The 14084-nt window shown below is 42.3% G+C and overlaps 1 protein-coding gene across 1 annotated transcript in view; it reads right to left on the bottom strand.

Moving 5' to 3' along the window:
* Positions 1–924: 924 nt before the first annotated feature.
* The window catches only part of TBX15 (T-box transcription factor 15), a 95505-nt gene continuing 82345 nt past the window's right edge, over positions 925–14084 (bottom strand). The window contains exon 8 of the mRNA XM_010225827.2: positions 925–1709. Within this exon, the coding sequence (XP_010224129.2) occupies positions 925–1709 (785 nt within the window). The remainder of the gene's footprint in view (positions 1710–14084) is intronic.

The raw sequence follows: 14084 nt of genomic DNA, 5'->3' as shown, positions 1-14084 counted from the left end.
AAAGGCAATGATCTGCTTGGTTAAACAGAGATCATGTGGCAGGTAGGAGCCTGGAGAATACTCAACCTCACTGTTACTGAAATGCTAATGGTTTTCTATGGCAACTCTTGCATGCATGGTAAAGGGAGCTGGTTGTACTGCTTGCAGAGCAGAGGTTTTTTTTCCTCATCACTCTTCCACATGAGCTCAGTCTGGAGAGTTTCCTCCCATTGAGTGGAGTTGGACATGTTACACGTAAAGACTTTCTTTTCTTTATTTTTTCGGTGCATCACTCCAGGCAATGTCAACAGGACCTGAGCCCCTGCTCCTCATGTGCATCTTTCTGAAGATCAGTCTTTGCTCGCAACAGAGGTTCACTTGTGGATTAAAACTTCTCTCTCTCTCTCTTTTTCCCTCTCTCTCTCTCTCTCTCTGTCTCGCTCTCTCTCGCTCTTTCTTTCTCCCATCTCTGTTTGCAGGCTGCTTCAGAAACAAGCTGAGTCACTCCAGCAGTGAGGGATGGCCCTGGAAGAGGAAGCCTTCTAAAGCCATGGCGTCTCATGAATTTGCTTTGCAGGATAAGGTGTTCAGAGACTTCTTTTGACACCTGGAGGAGACAGTGCAGGGTCACATCTCCCTCCACACTAAGAGCTCACACTAGCCGAGAGTTAATACATAAACTGTATATTCAACTGCTTCACTCCAGCTTCTCTCAAAAGCTATGCCCTTCTTTCTGCAATGTCCATAAAGAGCAGATGATCTATGCCAGATCCGGTGGTCCTGGATTATAAACTTCAGTGGCTCTTAGTCAAGATATACTTAGACAGCTTGTGATCATATTTATCATTACAATACTAGTTCTGCTATAAGTTTAAAGGCAAAAAGATAAGTGGATAGGTAATGACGAAGGTCCGATGGCTTTCGCTTCCAAAGAAATGTGCCACTTTAGACCATGTGCACAGACATCTGTGAGGAAGAGCCCTGAACAGCACTGTACTGTCTGTTGTCACAGGCATTGGCTGCCTGCTGGTTACTGGATGGAGGACTGATCATGTGCATTCCATGATCCATGCCTGTCGAAAGGTATTGCCTCTCTCCAAAGGCCCCACCAGAAGGGGAGGAACAGAGTAAAGTGCTTTGGGAGGTGGTCAGTTTCTCTGGGCTTGCTGCCAGTCTTGGGGAGGCAGGGAAATTGTATCCATAGAGATTGTAGGGATTGTGAAGGGAGAAGGCATTGTAGGAACTCTGCTGCATGTGGCTACCACCAAACATGTGTGAGGAAGAAGAGGTGGAGGCAGGGTTGCCTGCTTGCATGACATACTGAAACTGGGAGCTGGGGAATGACCCCAGCTGGCCACTGTATGCCTCCATCTTGCTGTTGGTGGGCAGCGAGGAAGGAGTAGGCATTCCTGAGATCAAGGACGGAGTCCTCTGAGGCATGAAGGTCTCTGAGGGCTGAGAGGCAGAGGTGGTGCTGCTCTGCAGACGGTTGTACCCGCTGTCGCTCAGCCCCGGGTAGCTCTGCAGTGCAGCCATATTGCTCCTGGCACATGGAGGGTAATCAGACAGGTTGAGATTGCAAAGCTGGCTCTCCCGGCAGCCAACATTGAAGGTGTTGGGGGCCAAATGAAAGGCTGGAGGAGAGCAGGATGGAGAGAGAAGATGAGAGGAAGCAGAGGGTGATGGGGTCCCTGTGCTGGAGGTTGTTGGGGAGGTACCTGTACTGCCTCCTGGAAAAGAAAATACATGGGATGATATTCAGAATCCAAGAACACACATGCAAAGCAATACGTTCTGTTGGAAAAAATAGTTTAGTTTAATAAAGAAACAAGGGTGGTAGAATGGCCAGCGGAAAACTCAGCCTTTCTTGGCAAGGGTCCATGCTTTATTAATAACATCCCTTGATCTTTCCTGACACTTTTTTTGCTAGGATTTTGTTTTTAAACTGAGATTTTCTTCCCTTTTAAAATGGAAGAGCAAGTATGTCACAGAACATTCCAAGTCAGTGGAAAAAGTTGCAAGGAAACACATCTCCATCAGTCAAGGGGTCTGCAATTTCCGGGCATGTTTATCTAGTCCCTTTTTCTTTTTAAGGGTTGAATCCTCTCTCCTGGTCTCCAGGAAGACCACCAGTCAGCAGGATATATGGCTCTGCTACATACTTTATCATCCGCTCTGGGGTCTGGCGTCAGGAAGTGGCTGAAAGCATGTTAAACTTCTGCACCATTCAACAGTTTTCTGGGATGGCTTATGGTGCAGCAGTATTGATTTAGGCTAGAAGTATTACTAAAACGATTCAACGCAATTTTGAGCTACGGCCTGTTCTACAAGGCAGATAAAAGGGGTGTATCAGGATTTTCAAGTATGTACTTTGACTTTGAAAGGTACTTGATACATTGTATTGCTGGTGTTCTTAACAAAATATTGAAGTATATGTATATGCATATCATTAATGTCATATATGATTTATGCTACAAGTTACATAATTAATTATTTTGTTAAAACAGTGCAGAAACACTGCAGAGTGTTGTTTTGTTAAAACAGAGCAGAAACAAACTGAAAATATACAATATAAAAAAGGTGATGGCACAATTTTGAGATTGAGAAGACACTATTATAAGCAATATTATGATTTGGAGGAAGCTAACTCACTCACCAGGAAAATCAATTGTATACTTAAAGGAACACAATTTCCTGGTGTTCCCTGGAGTGATTTTTTTTGTGTGTTACATGATTCTCTTTGTGTGAGTCCTTTTTGTTTGTTTGTTTTAGAGCTATTTACTCTGGAGGATCTTGTAAAAGGAGTGAAAGGATTTGACTGGAGGACCAATAGAACCAGAGAAAAAAGGATTGACAACCAGCGAGATAGCATTTTGGACCGGCTGAAAGATGCTGGAAAATGCCAGGTAATAAGCAAAGGGACTGGAAATAGTTGGTTAGAATGAGTAAGTGAAATAAAACTAAGGCAGAGGTTGCACATTATGGGCCAAGAGGAAAGGGCAAAAGGAAAGGGCAGTTTTCTTACATGTTGCCATGTGGAATAATAAAAAAAAGATTTTAAGACCAATCTATGTCCAGTTAAAAGTGGGGGAGGAACTGAAGGCAATACTGTGTGATGAAAAGAGAACAGGACTTGCTAGTGACTTAGATCCATCTCCATGTGAGGAAGAACTTTCCTGTGAGGATGACAGAGCCCTGGAACAGGCTGCCTAGAGAGGTGGCGGAGTCTCCTTCTCTGGAGATCTTCCAAACCCGCCTGGATGCCACCCTGTGCCACATGCTCTAGGTGTCCCTGCTGGAGCAGGGGGGTTGGACTAGATGATCTCTAGAGGTCCCTTCCAACTTCAACCATTCTGTGAGTCTGTGAGTCTGTGTAAGATATGCACTGGAAGAACCTGTTCTGTTTCAGTGTATGAGGGTGAAAACTTAAGGGAGATATCAGTCTTTCTAAGACATCAAAAATGAAATGCAGTGGTGCACTAGAGTGAAAAGATAGTTTTGAGAAAATCATGGTTTGTCCTTTTTTCAAAAAATGATTTGGCTCAAAAGAGAATAACCTTGGATAAGCAGAGTGTGGACTATCTGCAGTGACACAGGAGGCATCATGAAAATATTTGGTTTTGGGTTGCTACTAGTCAAAGTAGTTATTCCCATTACCAGCCAGGGGATGAATATTTAATGCTAACAGTCCTCAGCCTGTTATTCCTGTTATTCAGAAGCAAAAAAAGAATCCCTACCTCAAATATCCATTATAAATGAAATGTCAAGTTTCAAACAGCAGCATGGGCTCTCTATATTTCCTTATTGAGTATACTGCAATGCTCAGATCTGCTACTACATTTTGACTTCATAGCACAAAGACCTCATGTGAAGTTCTGGTGCTGTATTGGCCGTAAAAGGTACATTTCCCCAGATCTTTTAAAGCCTCTGGTGAATTCTGTTGTGGTAAATCAAGATCTTAATTCCCCTGCAGCTCTTCACCCTGGCTCTTTTTTACAGGTTGTCAAAACCGTAACAGGGTCAGCAGAAGGGAACGTATGCCTCCACACAAATAACTTTCTTTTTGCAAAGTCTGTTTTAGTTGTTACACTGAAAAAGGTGAGTTCTAACCCACATACTGAACTATAGACTTATTTTCCTCTGTTACCCCTGCTCTAAAGAGGTCAGGAAGGACAGCTTAGTTTATTTATCATTGCTCATCTATCAAGGACCAGAATTACAAAAATCACCTAATGACAAAATAAATACAACACTAAGTATCATGTATTTAATCCACAGTATAGTAATCATGCACTTTATTCTTTACACCACATACTTCGTGAACAGACCTTCACGACCTATTATAATCTATTTACTGGCAGTGTCTGAGCAATAAGTAAATAAAAAAAAATTAAAAAAAATGTGGATGTTTTATGGCCTGTTTGAAATAATAATAAGTAGAATAAAAGATTGCCTGCAATGATTTCATTTCAGTCTGCTTTATGTCTTGGTTAACCTAAGAAAACTATGCAGGAGATGATGCATAGACTAATGCACCCTTGCTATGAGCTTTAGGCTTTAAACATCTGATAAGGATTCCATGGTGGAGTCATGCCCACCTTAACTGAGGCCTTGGTTCCACAGAGGAAGAGGAGGTGGAGGCCTCAGATTAGGAATTGCAAATGTTGCTTAACTGACAACTGGTGTTCCAAAATTGAGACTCTGAATTGCAATTATCCCCAAAGAGTAGTAAAGTGATTCTGCTTTGAATTTTCTTTTCCCGCAAGCCAACTAAAAAAAACTGAAGAGACCAGGAACCAAGAACAACACAAAAGAGAAAGATTTTTTTTTTCCCTGACTTTTAAACAATCAGGAGCTAAGAGATCTACAGGCAGGAGCCAGATCTGAAAATTCCATTTCAAAAATAGTTTGTCACAAATCTCAATGATAAACACAGGACACAGCACTTTTGCTGCAGGACAGCCTAAGACAGGATACTGAAGTTTCTGTCTATTTACAGAATACATCTTTAAGGAGAATGGTGACAATAAAGAGTAAGGCCCACCAGTGTAAAATATCCGTCTCAGCTCACCCTCTGTAAAAAGCAAATAGCTCTATTTGCTGAATTATATGTCTTATTTGTCTTTGCTGAAGCAGTAAGTATGGACCAGATGAAGCATGGGCTTATGGGTTATAACTTGAACTAGACCTATTATCAAGTTAACCAAATATCCCTAGAGATAGCAGAAAGCCTAGCAAGTATATCCATAACAACTCACAGCCTCAGATATGCAGTTGTAAATGTTGTGTTAATGGCAAGTATGGATGTAAAGCAGTCTTATTAAATCGATCCACAAGGTTATGGACCAGGATTAAGTCAATGGCAACCACGTTTAGGGAAAAAAAAAAAAAAGAATCCAGAATACCCAGTCTTGCCCCTGGAAATAATTGTTAACATTAACATCATTTACTATTAATGTCATAGTATTCTTCACCTCCACATGATTCCAAAGTGATCTGGTTACCACTGTGTCCAGTCTTCAGAGAATCATTTCTGGCCCTGCAGGCATCAGTCCTAGGTATGTGCAGTTAGCAAGCCACATGCACATACAATATGTTTGTAATGTCAAAGCCCCTGGATCGGAGCCCTGCCCTGCACGACAGATGAAAATGTGCCATCCCACAATGTCCTAATGTTGTTATGGCTTAGTCCAGGCACTGGAGCCACCATGAAATGAGTCTGTTCTCTGTCTGGGCATGCAGGTGATAACCGAGACAGGTCTTGCTGAAGGGACAGGAGCATTTCCAAAGAGATGGTGTGGAGAATAGTCTAGTGGGTGAAAGTTCATATTGTCCAAGCTGGATTGAGAAGTAAAAAAACATTGATGAGAAGGGAAAGCAGGAAAAAGAATTAAACTGTAGCGTACCACAGAGAAACCTCATGCTGTGAGTGGGATGTAAAAGCAAATCTTTTCCCCCTTCCCAGCGCTGTCTCTTGTGAACACAGTCTAGAAAGTCTAGATGCCTGCCAGTATCAAATACCTGATCTTAAGAATTCGGGAAGCATCTACAGCTTGTCACTTGCATGCAAATAAAAATTGTCATTAAAAATTCATCTGAAATAGCTTATGACTGGTTTTCTTTTCTTCTTGTCACATGTGTGGTTCAAAGCATGAGTCACAGTGTTGTTATCTCATATGTTACAAATGTTTTTTGATTTTACCTAGCCCAGGATTTTGTTAAGGATAATTTCAGGAAAAACTACAGGTACAAACATATGAAATCCCAAGGGTAGGATATGTCTTAAAATAGGGGCTTGCGGCATTCTTGAAGCACTCAGAATGCCAGGGCATCTGAAAAGTAAGGGACAGCTCTCCCACACAGAGCAAGCCACATAGGGAATGCCTACCTTTGCAGTCTAGATGGAAAAAATACCTGCCAAGCAGTCAGTGAAAGCCAAGAGATCTTTCTGGCTCTCAGGAGAGAGAGAGTATCAGTGGCAAGGGAGTCTGAAGTAACGGAAAACTTTCTTGGATCTCTCTTACGAATAACACCGTACAAGTCAGTTGACTCCCAACTCATCCCAAACTCCTTTATTTGAGAGGTGCACATAAATCACACTTTTGCAATGTACTTTCCTTGCTAATGTTTCTGGCATCAATTGCTATCACCTGGAATACCTCCATACAAACCTCCCAGTCCTTAAAGTCCTTGCTTAGTGCAGAGGAGGAGTAAGCACAAGACGGGACAAGAATGGCTGGACACCAGAGTCATGCTCTGGACATTGACAGCATCTAGTCAGATAGCTATCTGCACACAAGCACACAAGCGTTAGTGTGGTGTAAAATATTATTGCCCTTAACTGGCTGAAAGTAACTACACGCATTTCTAGACCATTGCAATAATGACTAAATATGGTCAGTTTAGCACACCTCCCATAATGAAATCTTTAATCTGAAGCACTGAGTAAATGACATCTCTATCCTCTGGTCCAACTAGATCACTCTCCGTTATCAGACAGTATTGCAGCCTCCAGTACCTAGTGTGGTTGGGCTGCAGCAGTGATAGTTTGGTATTGACCATCTCATTAAGGATGGGTTTCAATGAAGGTCTTCAGAGCCTGTCCCTTGATGTTCTAACAAGGTTGGAAACCACAAGATGATTTATCTTAGGACTTTACATTTCGTTATGATGAAGTAATTGTTAGTGCAAAGTAATTGTTCATTCTTTGAGTGCAAATGCTTCTTAAACAGTTCAGCCTGCTTCCATCTACAAGCTAGTCTATCTTAGCAGGGCCACAGATTTTGGTTCCGGATTAAACACGGCCAGCCTACAGCCTAGAGGCTATACTCAGTCCAGCAGAACATTCTGTCTGTCCCACAACCTAGGTCCAGCTGTTTTCCCCTCAAACACGAGCAGGACGTAGCCCAAAGGCTGGATGCTTGGAAGTAATTAGTGCAGGCAAGAGAGTCCTGATGATGGTTCCTACTTGGTAAGAGACCAAACATGTAGGCATCTCTGTCTTGTAATAGACATGTGCCTAATTACCCGAGGGTGAGAGAAATAGGGGCTGTAGATGCTAGCAACTCATCTGGCTGCAGCTCTCCTCCTGGTGCTTCTTGAGAGGCAGTTTATATTCACTTGGGCACAGAGCTCTCCAGCTTTCCGAATGGAGCTGGCCTGGAGCTGGCATGTGTATGGTGAGAATGGAGCACAGACAGAGGAGCCTGTCCAGGCAGACACAGTCCAAGTCACTCCTGAAAGGTCTGATTTTTGTGAAGTTTCTGCAAACAAAACGAAGCTGAAGTCTTACCAAACGAAGCTGAAATGGTTGTTCCCTGTTTCTCTGTCTCTTCATCATTTGAAGTATGCAGCAGAAACCAGAACTTACATCCAGATTAACTTTGGCAACAACTGCTCTGTTTCCAATCCCTTTGCAAGGTCAAACGAAGAAGATAATTGTGACCAAGGTCAAATATCTGACCTCTGCCAATAGCGTAGACAGTTCACAACTGATTTCAAAAGGAAATCAACATCCAGATTATCTTGGTGGCATTGCTGAAGGACCTGATGGCTGCAGTTGAGAGGCAAGTGGCCAAGCTGACGCATTCATGGGTTTCTCAGCTTCTTTTGACATGAGTAGCCCCACTCTCATGGGAGACACTATTTTGGGGATCTGAAACTGCACATTAAGTCTAGGGGATCTTGGCATATATTTGCTTGTTTCTGCCTATAAGAGCTGCTGATGTGATGTTCTGAATGGCTCGCTTTTGCCACCATTTGACATAAATATACTTCTGTGCATTTGCAATACTTATTTTCAGATGGATGTGATCAGGGCAGTTTTCTGAACACTATCTCTAGCATAGACAACAATATAGCAAAGGAGAAATGAATAACATGCAATACAAATGCATCTTTTGCAAGACAGAAGTGATGCCTGCAGGAAAAGAGTAATATTTACAGAGAGGGAAGGTGAAAAAGCAGCAACATTTCCGTTCAGGATACCTGTCTCCTATCTACTGGTGCATCTTGCAATCTTGAAGTCTGCCTGGACTCATCTCACTACAAGAAAACATTGTCTGTTCCTTTCCAGTAGTTAATGAGCAGACTGTACGTCTTCCACCCAGAGGAAAGAGCCTTCTGACAATAACTTTGTTAGCACAAAACTCCAGCATTTATGATGTTCCTTCCCAGAGAAAGAGCAGGAGTTGTGCTCAGATTCCAGTTTGGACAGTTATGCTGTCATATCTTACCAGAGAGCATTCTCCTCTTTGTCTCTGGCACAATTTTAGACAAATTTCACGTTCTTGATGTAAATCTGAATAACTAGTAACAATATGCAGATGTTCTGATCACTGACCTTCCTAGTTGAGATACCCAAGGCAAGAGCAATGGATATGTTCAAACTGATGGAGAACAGATTGAAAGCAACTGATACACAGTCCTCAACGAAAGCATTTATTCAGGGAAACAATTACCACTTGAAAGGAGAGCTGCCTTGAGAATTCACCAATTGGAACTGAAATCTATGGCTCTTGAAGGTGCAGTGTGCAAGTATTAAAAGAGGACTTCATGGAGAAGTAAAATTTGATGCTGCAAACCATGCAGGTTGATATATCACATCATGTGACTTATACTGGTTATGTGTTTCTGCTTAGGAGGCAATTATTTTTACCAACTGCTAGACTACCTTCAATTCAATTTCTTGCATAACTCATCATTTTTTACAGAAGGATCAGATACTGTGCACTAGTACAGTATGGTCACAGTATCACCCAGGTCTCTCTACGTCCTGGCAAAACGTACATTCACTGACAGTGATATGCTCATCTCAATAAGCTGTGGGTTATTGCACATCAGATAGAGCCAACAATGGCTCTTTTCACTCTTGGAAAGTGACACAGTCCAGAATTATTGGAACTCTAATTTTCTTCCCCCTGCCCCCGTCCTTTTTTTGTGTTCTCTGTTAAAATCAAGAAACAGAGCCACATAGTTTTAATAATGAGAATCTGGATGAGGTTCAATCTAAATTTTGAAAATGTATCCCAATTAAATACTTTAATAGATTTTTGGCTTTCTCCACATCTTATTGCCATGTGCATTCAATAATCTGAAGGCCCCTTTTTCTCTAGTAATAAGTAGACTGCAGAGTGGGTGACATCATTCTCTAAAAGGTCAGCCTCTCCTAAACCACTGCTTTCTGAGCATCTGCAAAGTTCTGTTTAGGGTTTTTTGTTTGTTTGTTTGTTTTAATTGGCTGCAGATCTGCTGTGACTGTGTCTAAAATGGCGCTTGCCCTTGTAAAGCTATGGTGACTTTTAGATTGCTTACTCTAAAACAGAGGTTTTGTCTGTGCCAAAGGGTTCACTGACAGAACCCTCGTCAGGGGAGCCACCTCCCTCATTAGCAGAACAACACTGTGAACAGTAAAACCTCAGACCTACATCAGTTTACTGATGCAATATAGTTCAGCAGAGAGAAGTGAAAATAAAGTTTGTGGACCACTGGTGTCAGTCACATCAGCCATTTGTGTGGCTCATTGTGATATCACACTTATCTATTTGTGGGTCACCTGAAGTCCTTTACTATGTCAATTAGAAACTCACTTAGGCTTTATATGAAACAGTTGCATCCAGTGCTTCAAATATGGATTCTGTGTTTCACTGTGGCCCTTACTCAAAAGACAGGTTGGGCCAAAAAATGAACAAAACACTATGATTCATGTCAAATGGAAGAAAGGATAGTGTGGAAAAAAAATATAATACCTTTAAATAATTGTATCATGTGTCTGCATCTGGAATACTCCGTGAAGACTTGTTTTTAAGAAGCGATTAAGGACCTGGAAACCCTCCCATTTGAAGAGAAACTGGAAAGATTAGCACTACCCATGGAGAAGCTCAGAACAGGGGCACAAAACCTGAAGAACAACTGACTATGTAAAGAAACTGTATGGGAAACTTATGTTCTCCTTATCTGTTGGATGGCAGAGATCAGAGGGTCATGATAAATGGGACCGAGGCTAGTTGGAGGCCTGTGGCCAGTGGTGTCCGCCAGGGATCAGTACTTGGGCCCAGTGCTGTTCAACTTGTTTATCAATGATTTGGACGAGGGACAGAGTGCACCCTGAGCAACTTCGCAGATCATACCAAACTGGGTGGAGTGGCCAACACTCTAGAGGGCTGTGCCATTCAGAGGGACCTAGACAGGTTGGAAAGTTGGGCAGAGAGGAACCTCATGAGGTTCAAGGACAAGTGCAGGCTCCTGCACCTGCAGAGGAATAACCCCAGGCACCAGCACAGATTAGGGGTTGACCTGCTGGAAAGCAGCTCCATGGAGAAGGATTTGGGAGTCCTGGCTGACAACAAGTTAACCCTGAGGCAGCAGTGTGTCCTTGTGGCCAGGAAGGCCAGTGGGATCCTGGCCTGCATTTGGAGGTGTTGCTAGCAGGATGAGGGAGGGGATCCTGCCCTCTCCTCAGCAATGATGAGGCGACATCTGGAGTATTGTGTGCAGTTCTGGCTCCCCAGTACAAGAGGGATGTGCAGCTTCTAGAGAGGGTCCTGTGCAGAGTGACAAAGATGATTAAGGGATTGGAGCATATCTCTTAGGAGGAAAGACTAGGCCTGATTAGGCTAGAGAAGATGGAGAGGGGATCTTATCAACATAACTCTTGATTTTCTTTTTGATAAACAATGCAAACTGAACTCTCATTCCCAGGAATCTTCTCCAGCCAACATTTTTTTCTTTTTTCCTTATGAATTCTTCTCCAATTTCCTTGCACCCTTTAAAAATGTGTACAGTGGAAGACCATATAATAATATCAGTTCATAGGTAAGGAAATTGTCTCCCCAGTGTTTCTCACTATTCCTTTTTCTACATCAAAGACTGCATGTTTCTTTTTATCACAGCTGTACACACTTGCATGTGCAGTGACTTACCTACTCTGACCTCCAATTCCCTATCAGTGCCAATGCTTTCCAGATTGCAGAACCTCACTCTGTGGGTATGTATGTCCTATATTTTATTCCTAGATATGTGATATTGTATTTGGCTGAATTAAAAGCCACACTTTGTTTGAATGAATACAGGTTACCAAGCAAGCTTTCCTGTTCTTTGTGCCCTTGTCCTCACCTTTGCTGTCCATGCTGTCAGTCATTATGTGATTTCGATTTTTTATCAAGTGCACCTTTTTCTCCTTTCTGGATCAGTTAAACCTGGAACCAGTCTCTGAAGATCACCACTGGAACAGTCCCCACTATGATTTTGTGATTGATGTGATTTCACATTTACTATTGGCTTTGAGATTAGTCTGCTACTCATTTCTTATTTCATACTAATAGCTTCTTCATCAGAATGGTATGTGGCATCATGTGGCAACAAGTTAAATGTTCTCCCAAAGACTGTCACACCTGTAGAGATACTTCTCTCAGTCAAATCTGTAATCTAATACAATAATTTAATTAGAATTGTTTGACAAAACTCTTTTGGAAAAGGCAGAAGACACTTCTATTTCACACACACACACACACAAAATGGCAAAAGAAAAGCTAAGAATCCATAGCAAAACCCTAAAAAAAAATCTGTAGAAATCCTTTGGAAAGAAACATGGTACCATATTTACACTGTTACAGTCCTGAGTTTTTGTCCCAGAAGGCATCATCTTTTTCTTCCACAAAGGGTAGAAAGGGTGGACTCATCACTACAAAATCAGGGTTGAATTCCTCAATCTCAACAGGGAAACTGTTCCAGCACTTTTCTAGACTTCATGTAACTGGAGCCCATTACTTCCTGTCCTACAGGAATTTATTCCAGCAATAGCATGCCCACCCTGCTTCCGCTTCAGGCTGAAAAGCACCAGAGCCATGACTCCTCATGGAAAATGTTGCTTCCTAGGCATGTGACCATTTTTACTGCTCTCATCTTGATCCTCTGCAGTAAGTGTTCCCTCCTCTTGAATTGCAGTGGACACAGCTAGGTTTCAAGTAGAGTCACAGCAGACATGAGAAGCCAAAAAGAATAATCCACACATTTCAGCAGTTCCCCTGGAGCCACAAAATACTTTCCCAGAGGCAGCCTTGTAGCACTGGAGTTGGACTATCTAGCAGTTGGTTTGCCTTATATCTATAGCTTAGCTAAAAGTGCTCATTTCAGTGGCAGTCACAAAGAGCTTCACCCTGAACAAAATACATATTGTGCATAACTAGCAATTCAAGGAATAAAACTTGCAGTCACTCCACTACTTATTCAGTGATGCTGCATATTCACCTGCCTCTGGAGACAACAGCATATTACGTGATTAAAGTGCCTGTTTATTAAAATAATACTCACCTGCAACTCACCAATATGTGAGTGTATGAGGTAATGGTATGCAGCTTGGAGCACTGAAGCTCAGGGTAGGGGAGCAGAGTGGGATCCCAGACCAGGCCTTTATATAAAGTGACTGGCTAAGGTTCTGAGGGACAATAATGGGGCTGCAGCCAGTTATTAAATGAAAGTGATTTACTCACCTGTCACTGTAATCATGTAGTTTACATACTCAAAAGCAAGGAAGTGAAGAGCTATGGACACTCTATATCCTGACCATGTTAAGATTGGGAAGAAGAATCAGATGCGGCTTAAAGCCACTTCAGCATTTTTTAGTCTTTGTGCCAGTAACACAGAGGTTAGGTGAGCTCAGAGGAAAGGTGAGCACTAGGATAGATGGTGTCTTTTTGATTCCTTGTTTTGATGCTGGTTTGCATGGCTTGATGCAGAGTTAGGCAGAAGTGGTTCCGTAGCAAGTCATTAATTTTTGAGCCTGGCCTGTAGACACAACTTTAGTTAAGGCCTGCCTAAGTTTTTTGGTCTACAGTACAGTGATGTTGGTCTGTACAGAGCTGGCTGATCACAGAGTACTGGCTTGCTTCCTGGTTTTTCAGCTGCCAAACTATATTAAAACAGGCTAAAAATACATTAAATATTTTCCTTTCCTAATATTACCTTACCATGTAAGCAATTGCTGGAGTTGTCACTAGGATGTTATCTGATAACCAATGGGAGGGGAGGGGAGATGTGCAAGCCTGAATAGGAGGTAAGCAGGTCCAGCCAGTCATCAGAGGAGGGAGGTTGCTTTAGCGATCATGACCAGGAGCAGAAGCTGTTATGTTTCTATTTAGACAAGTGATGAAAATGTTTTGGAAGCCCTGCTTTAACCCATCTTTGACCACATGCCTGACCACAACTGTTGTTGAACACATGCCTCCAAGTTCATATAAAGCATCTTCTGGACTGTGCTGTTTAACAAGTGTTGTATGAGCATGTAAAGAACATGCACAAGGAGTTTGACAGAGCTGACAAATTGTGGTCCTTTTTCCTTTGGCACTGTGCCTTGAGAAAAACAGCTTAGTGGGTTACCTGGGTTTTGAGCCGTAGCATGAGGAAGCTGTGGATAATGGATGGTCAGAACAGTGTCCTTCATTTGCTCCCCTTCTGATTCTGCTCTGGCAGCAAGCAGCCGCTATGCCTACTGCTCCCCAGTATTCTCATACACTCTTAAATTGCAAATCACATAATTCCCAGGTGGACTCAAGGTTTGGATGAGAGTTTTGGGTTGAAGTCAAGCTCAATTTGGAAAGACTAGAAAA

The sequence above is a fragment of the Tinamus guttatus genome, unplaced genomic scaffold (assembly GCF_059628265.1).
Source record: "Tinamus guttatus ecotype Peru unplaced genomic scaffold, ASM5962826v1 Tinamus_guttatus_pri_ptg000404l, whole genome shotgun sequence".
In the NCBI taxonomy this organism is placed as follows: domain Eukaryota; kingdom Metazoa; phylum Chordata; class Aves; order Tinamiformes; family Tinamidae; genus Tinamus; species Tinamus guttatus.
This window is presented reverse-complemented; position numbering and strand designations above follow the sequence as displayed.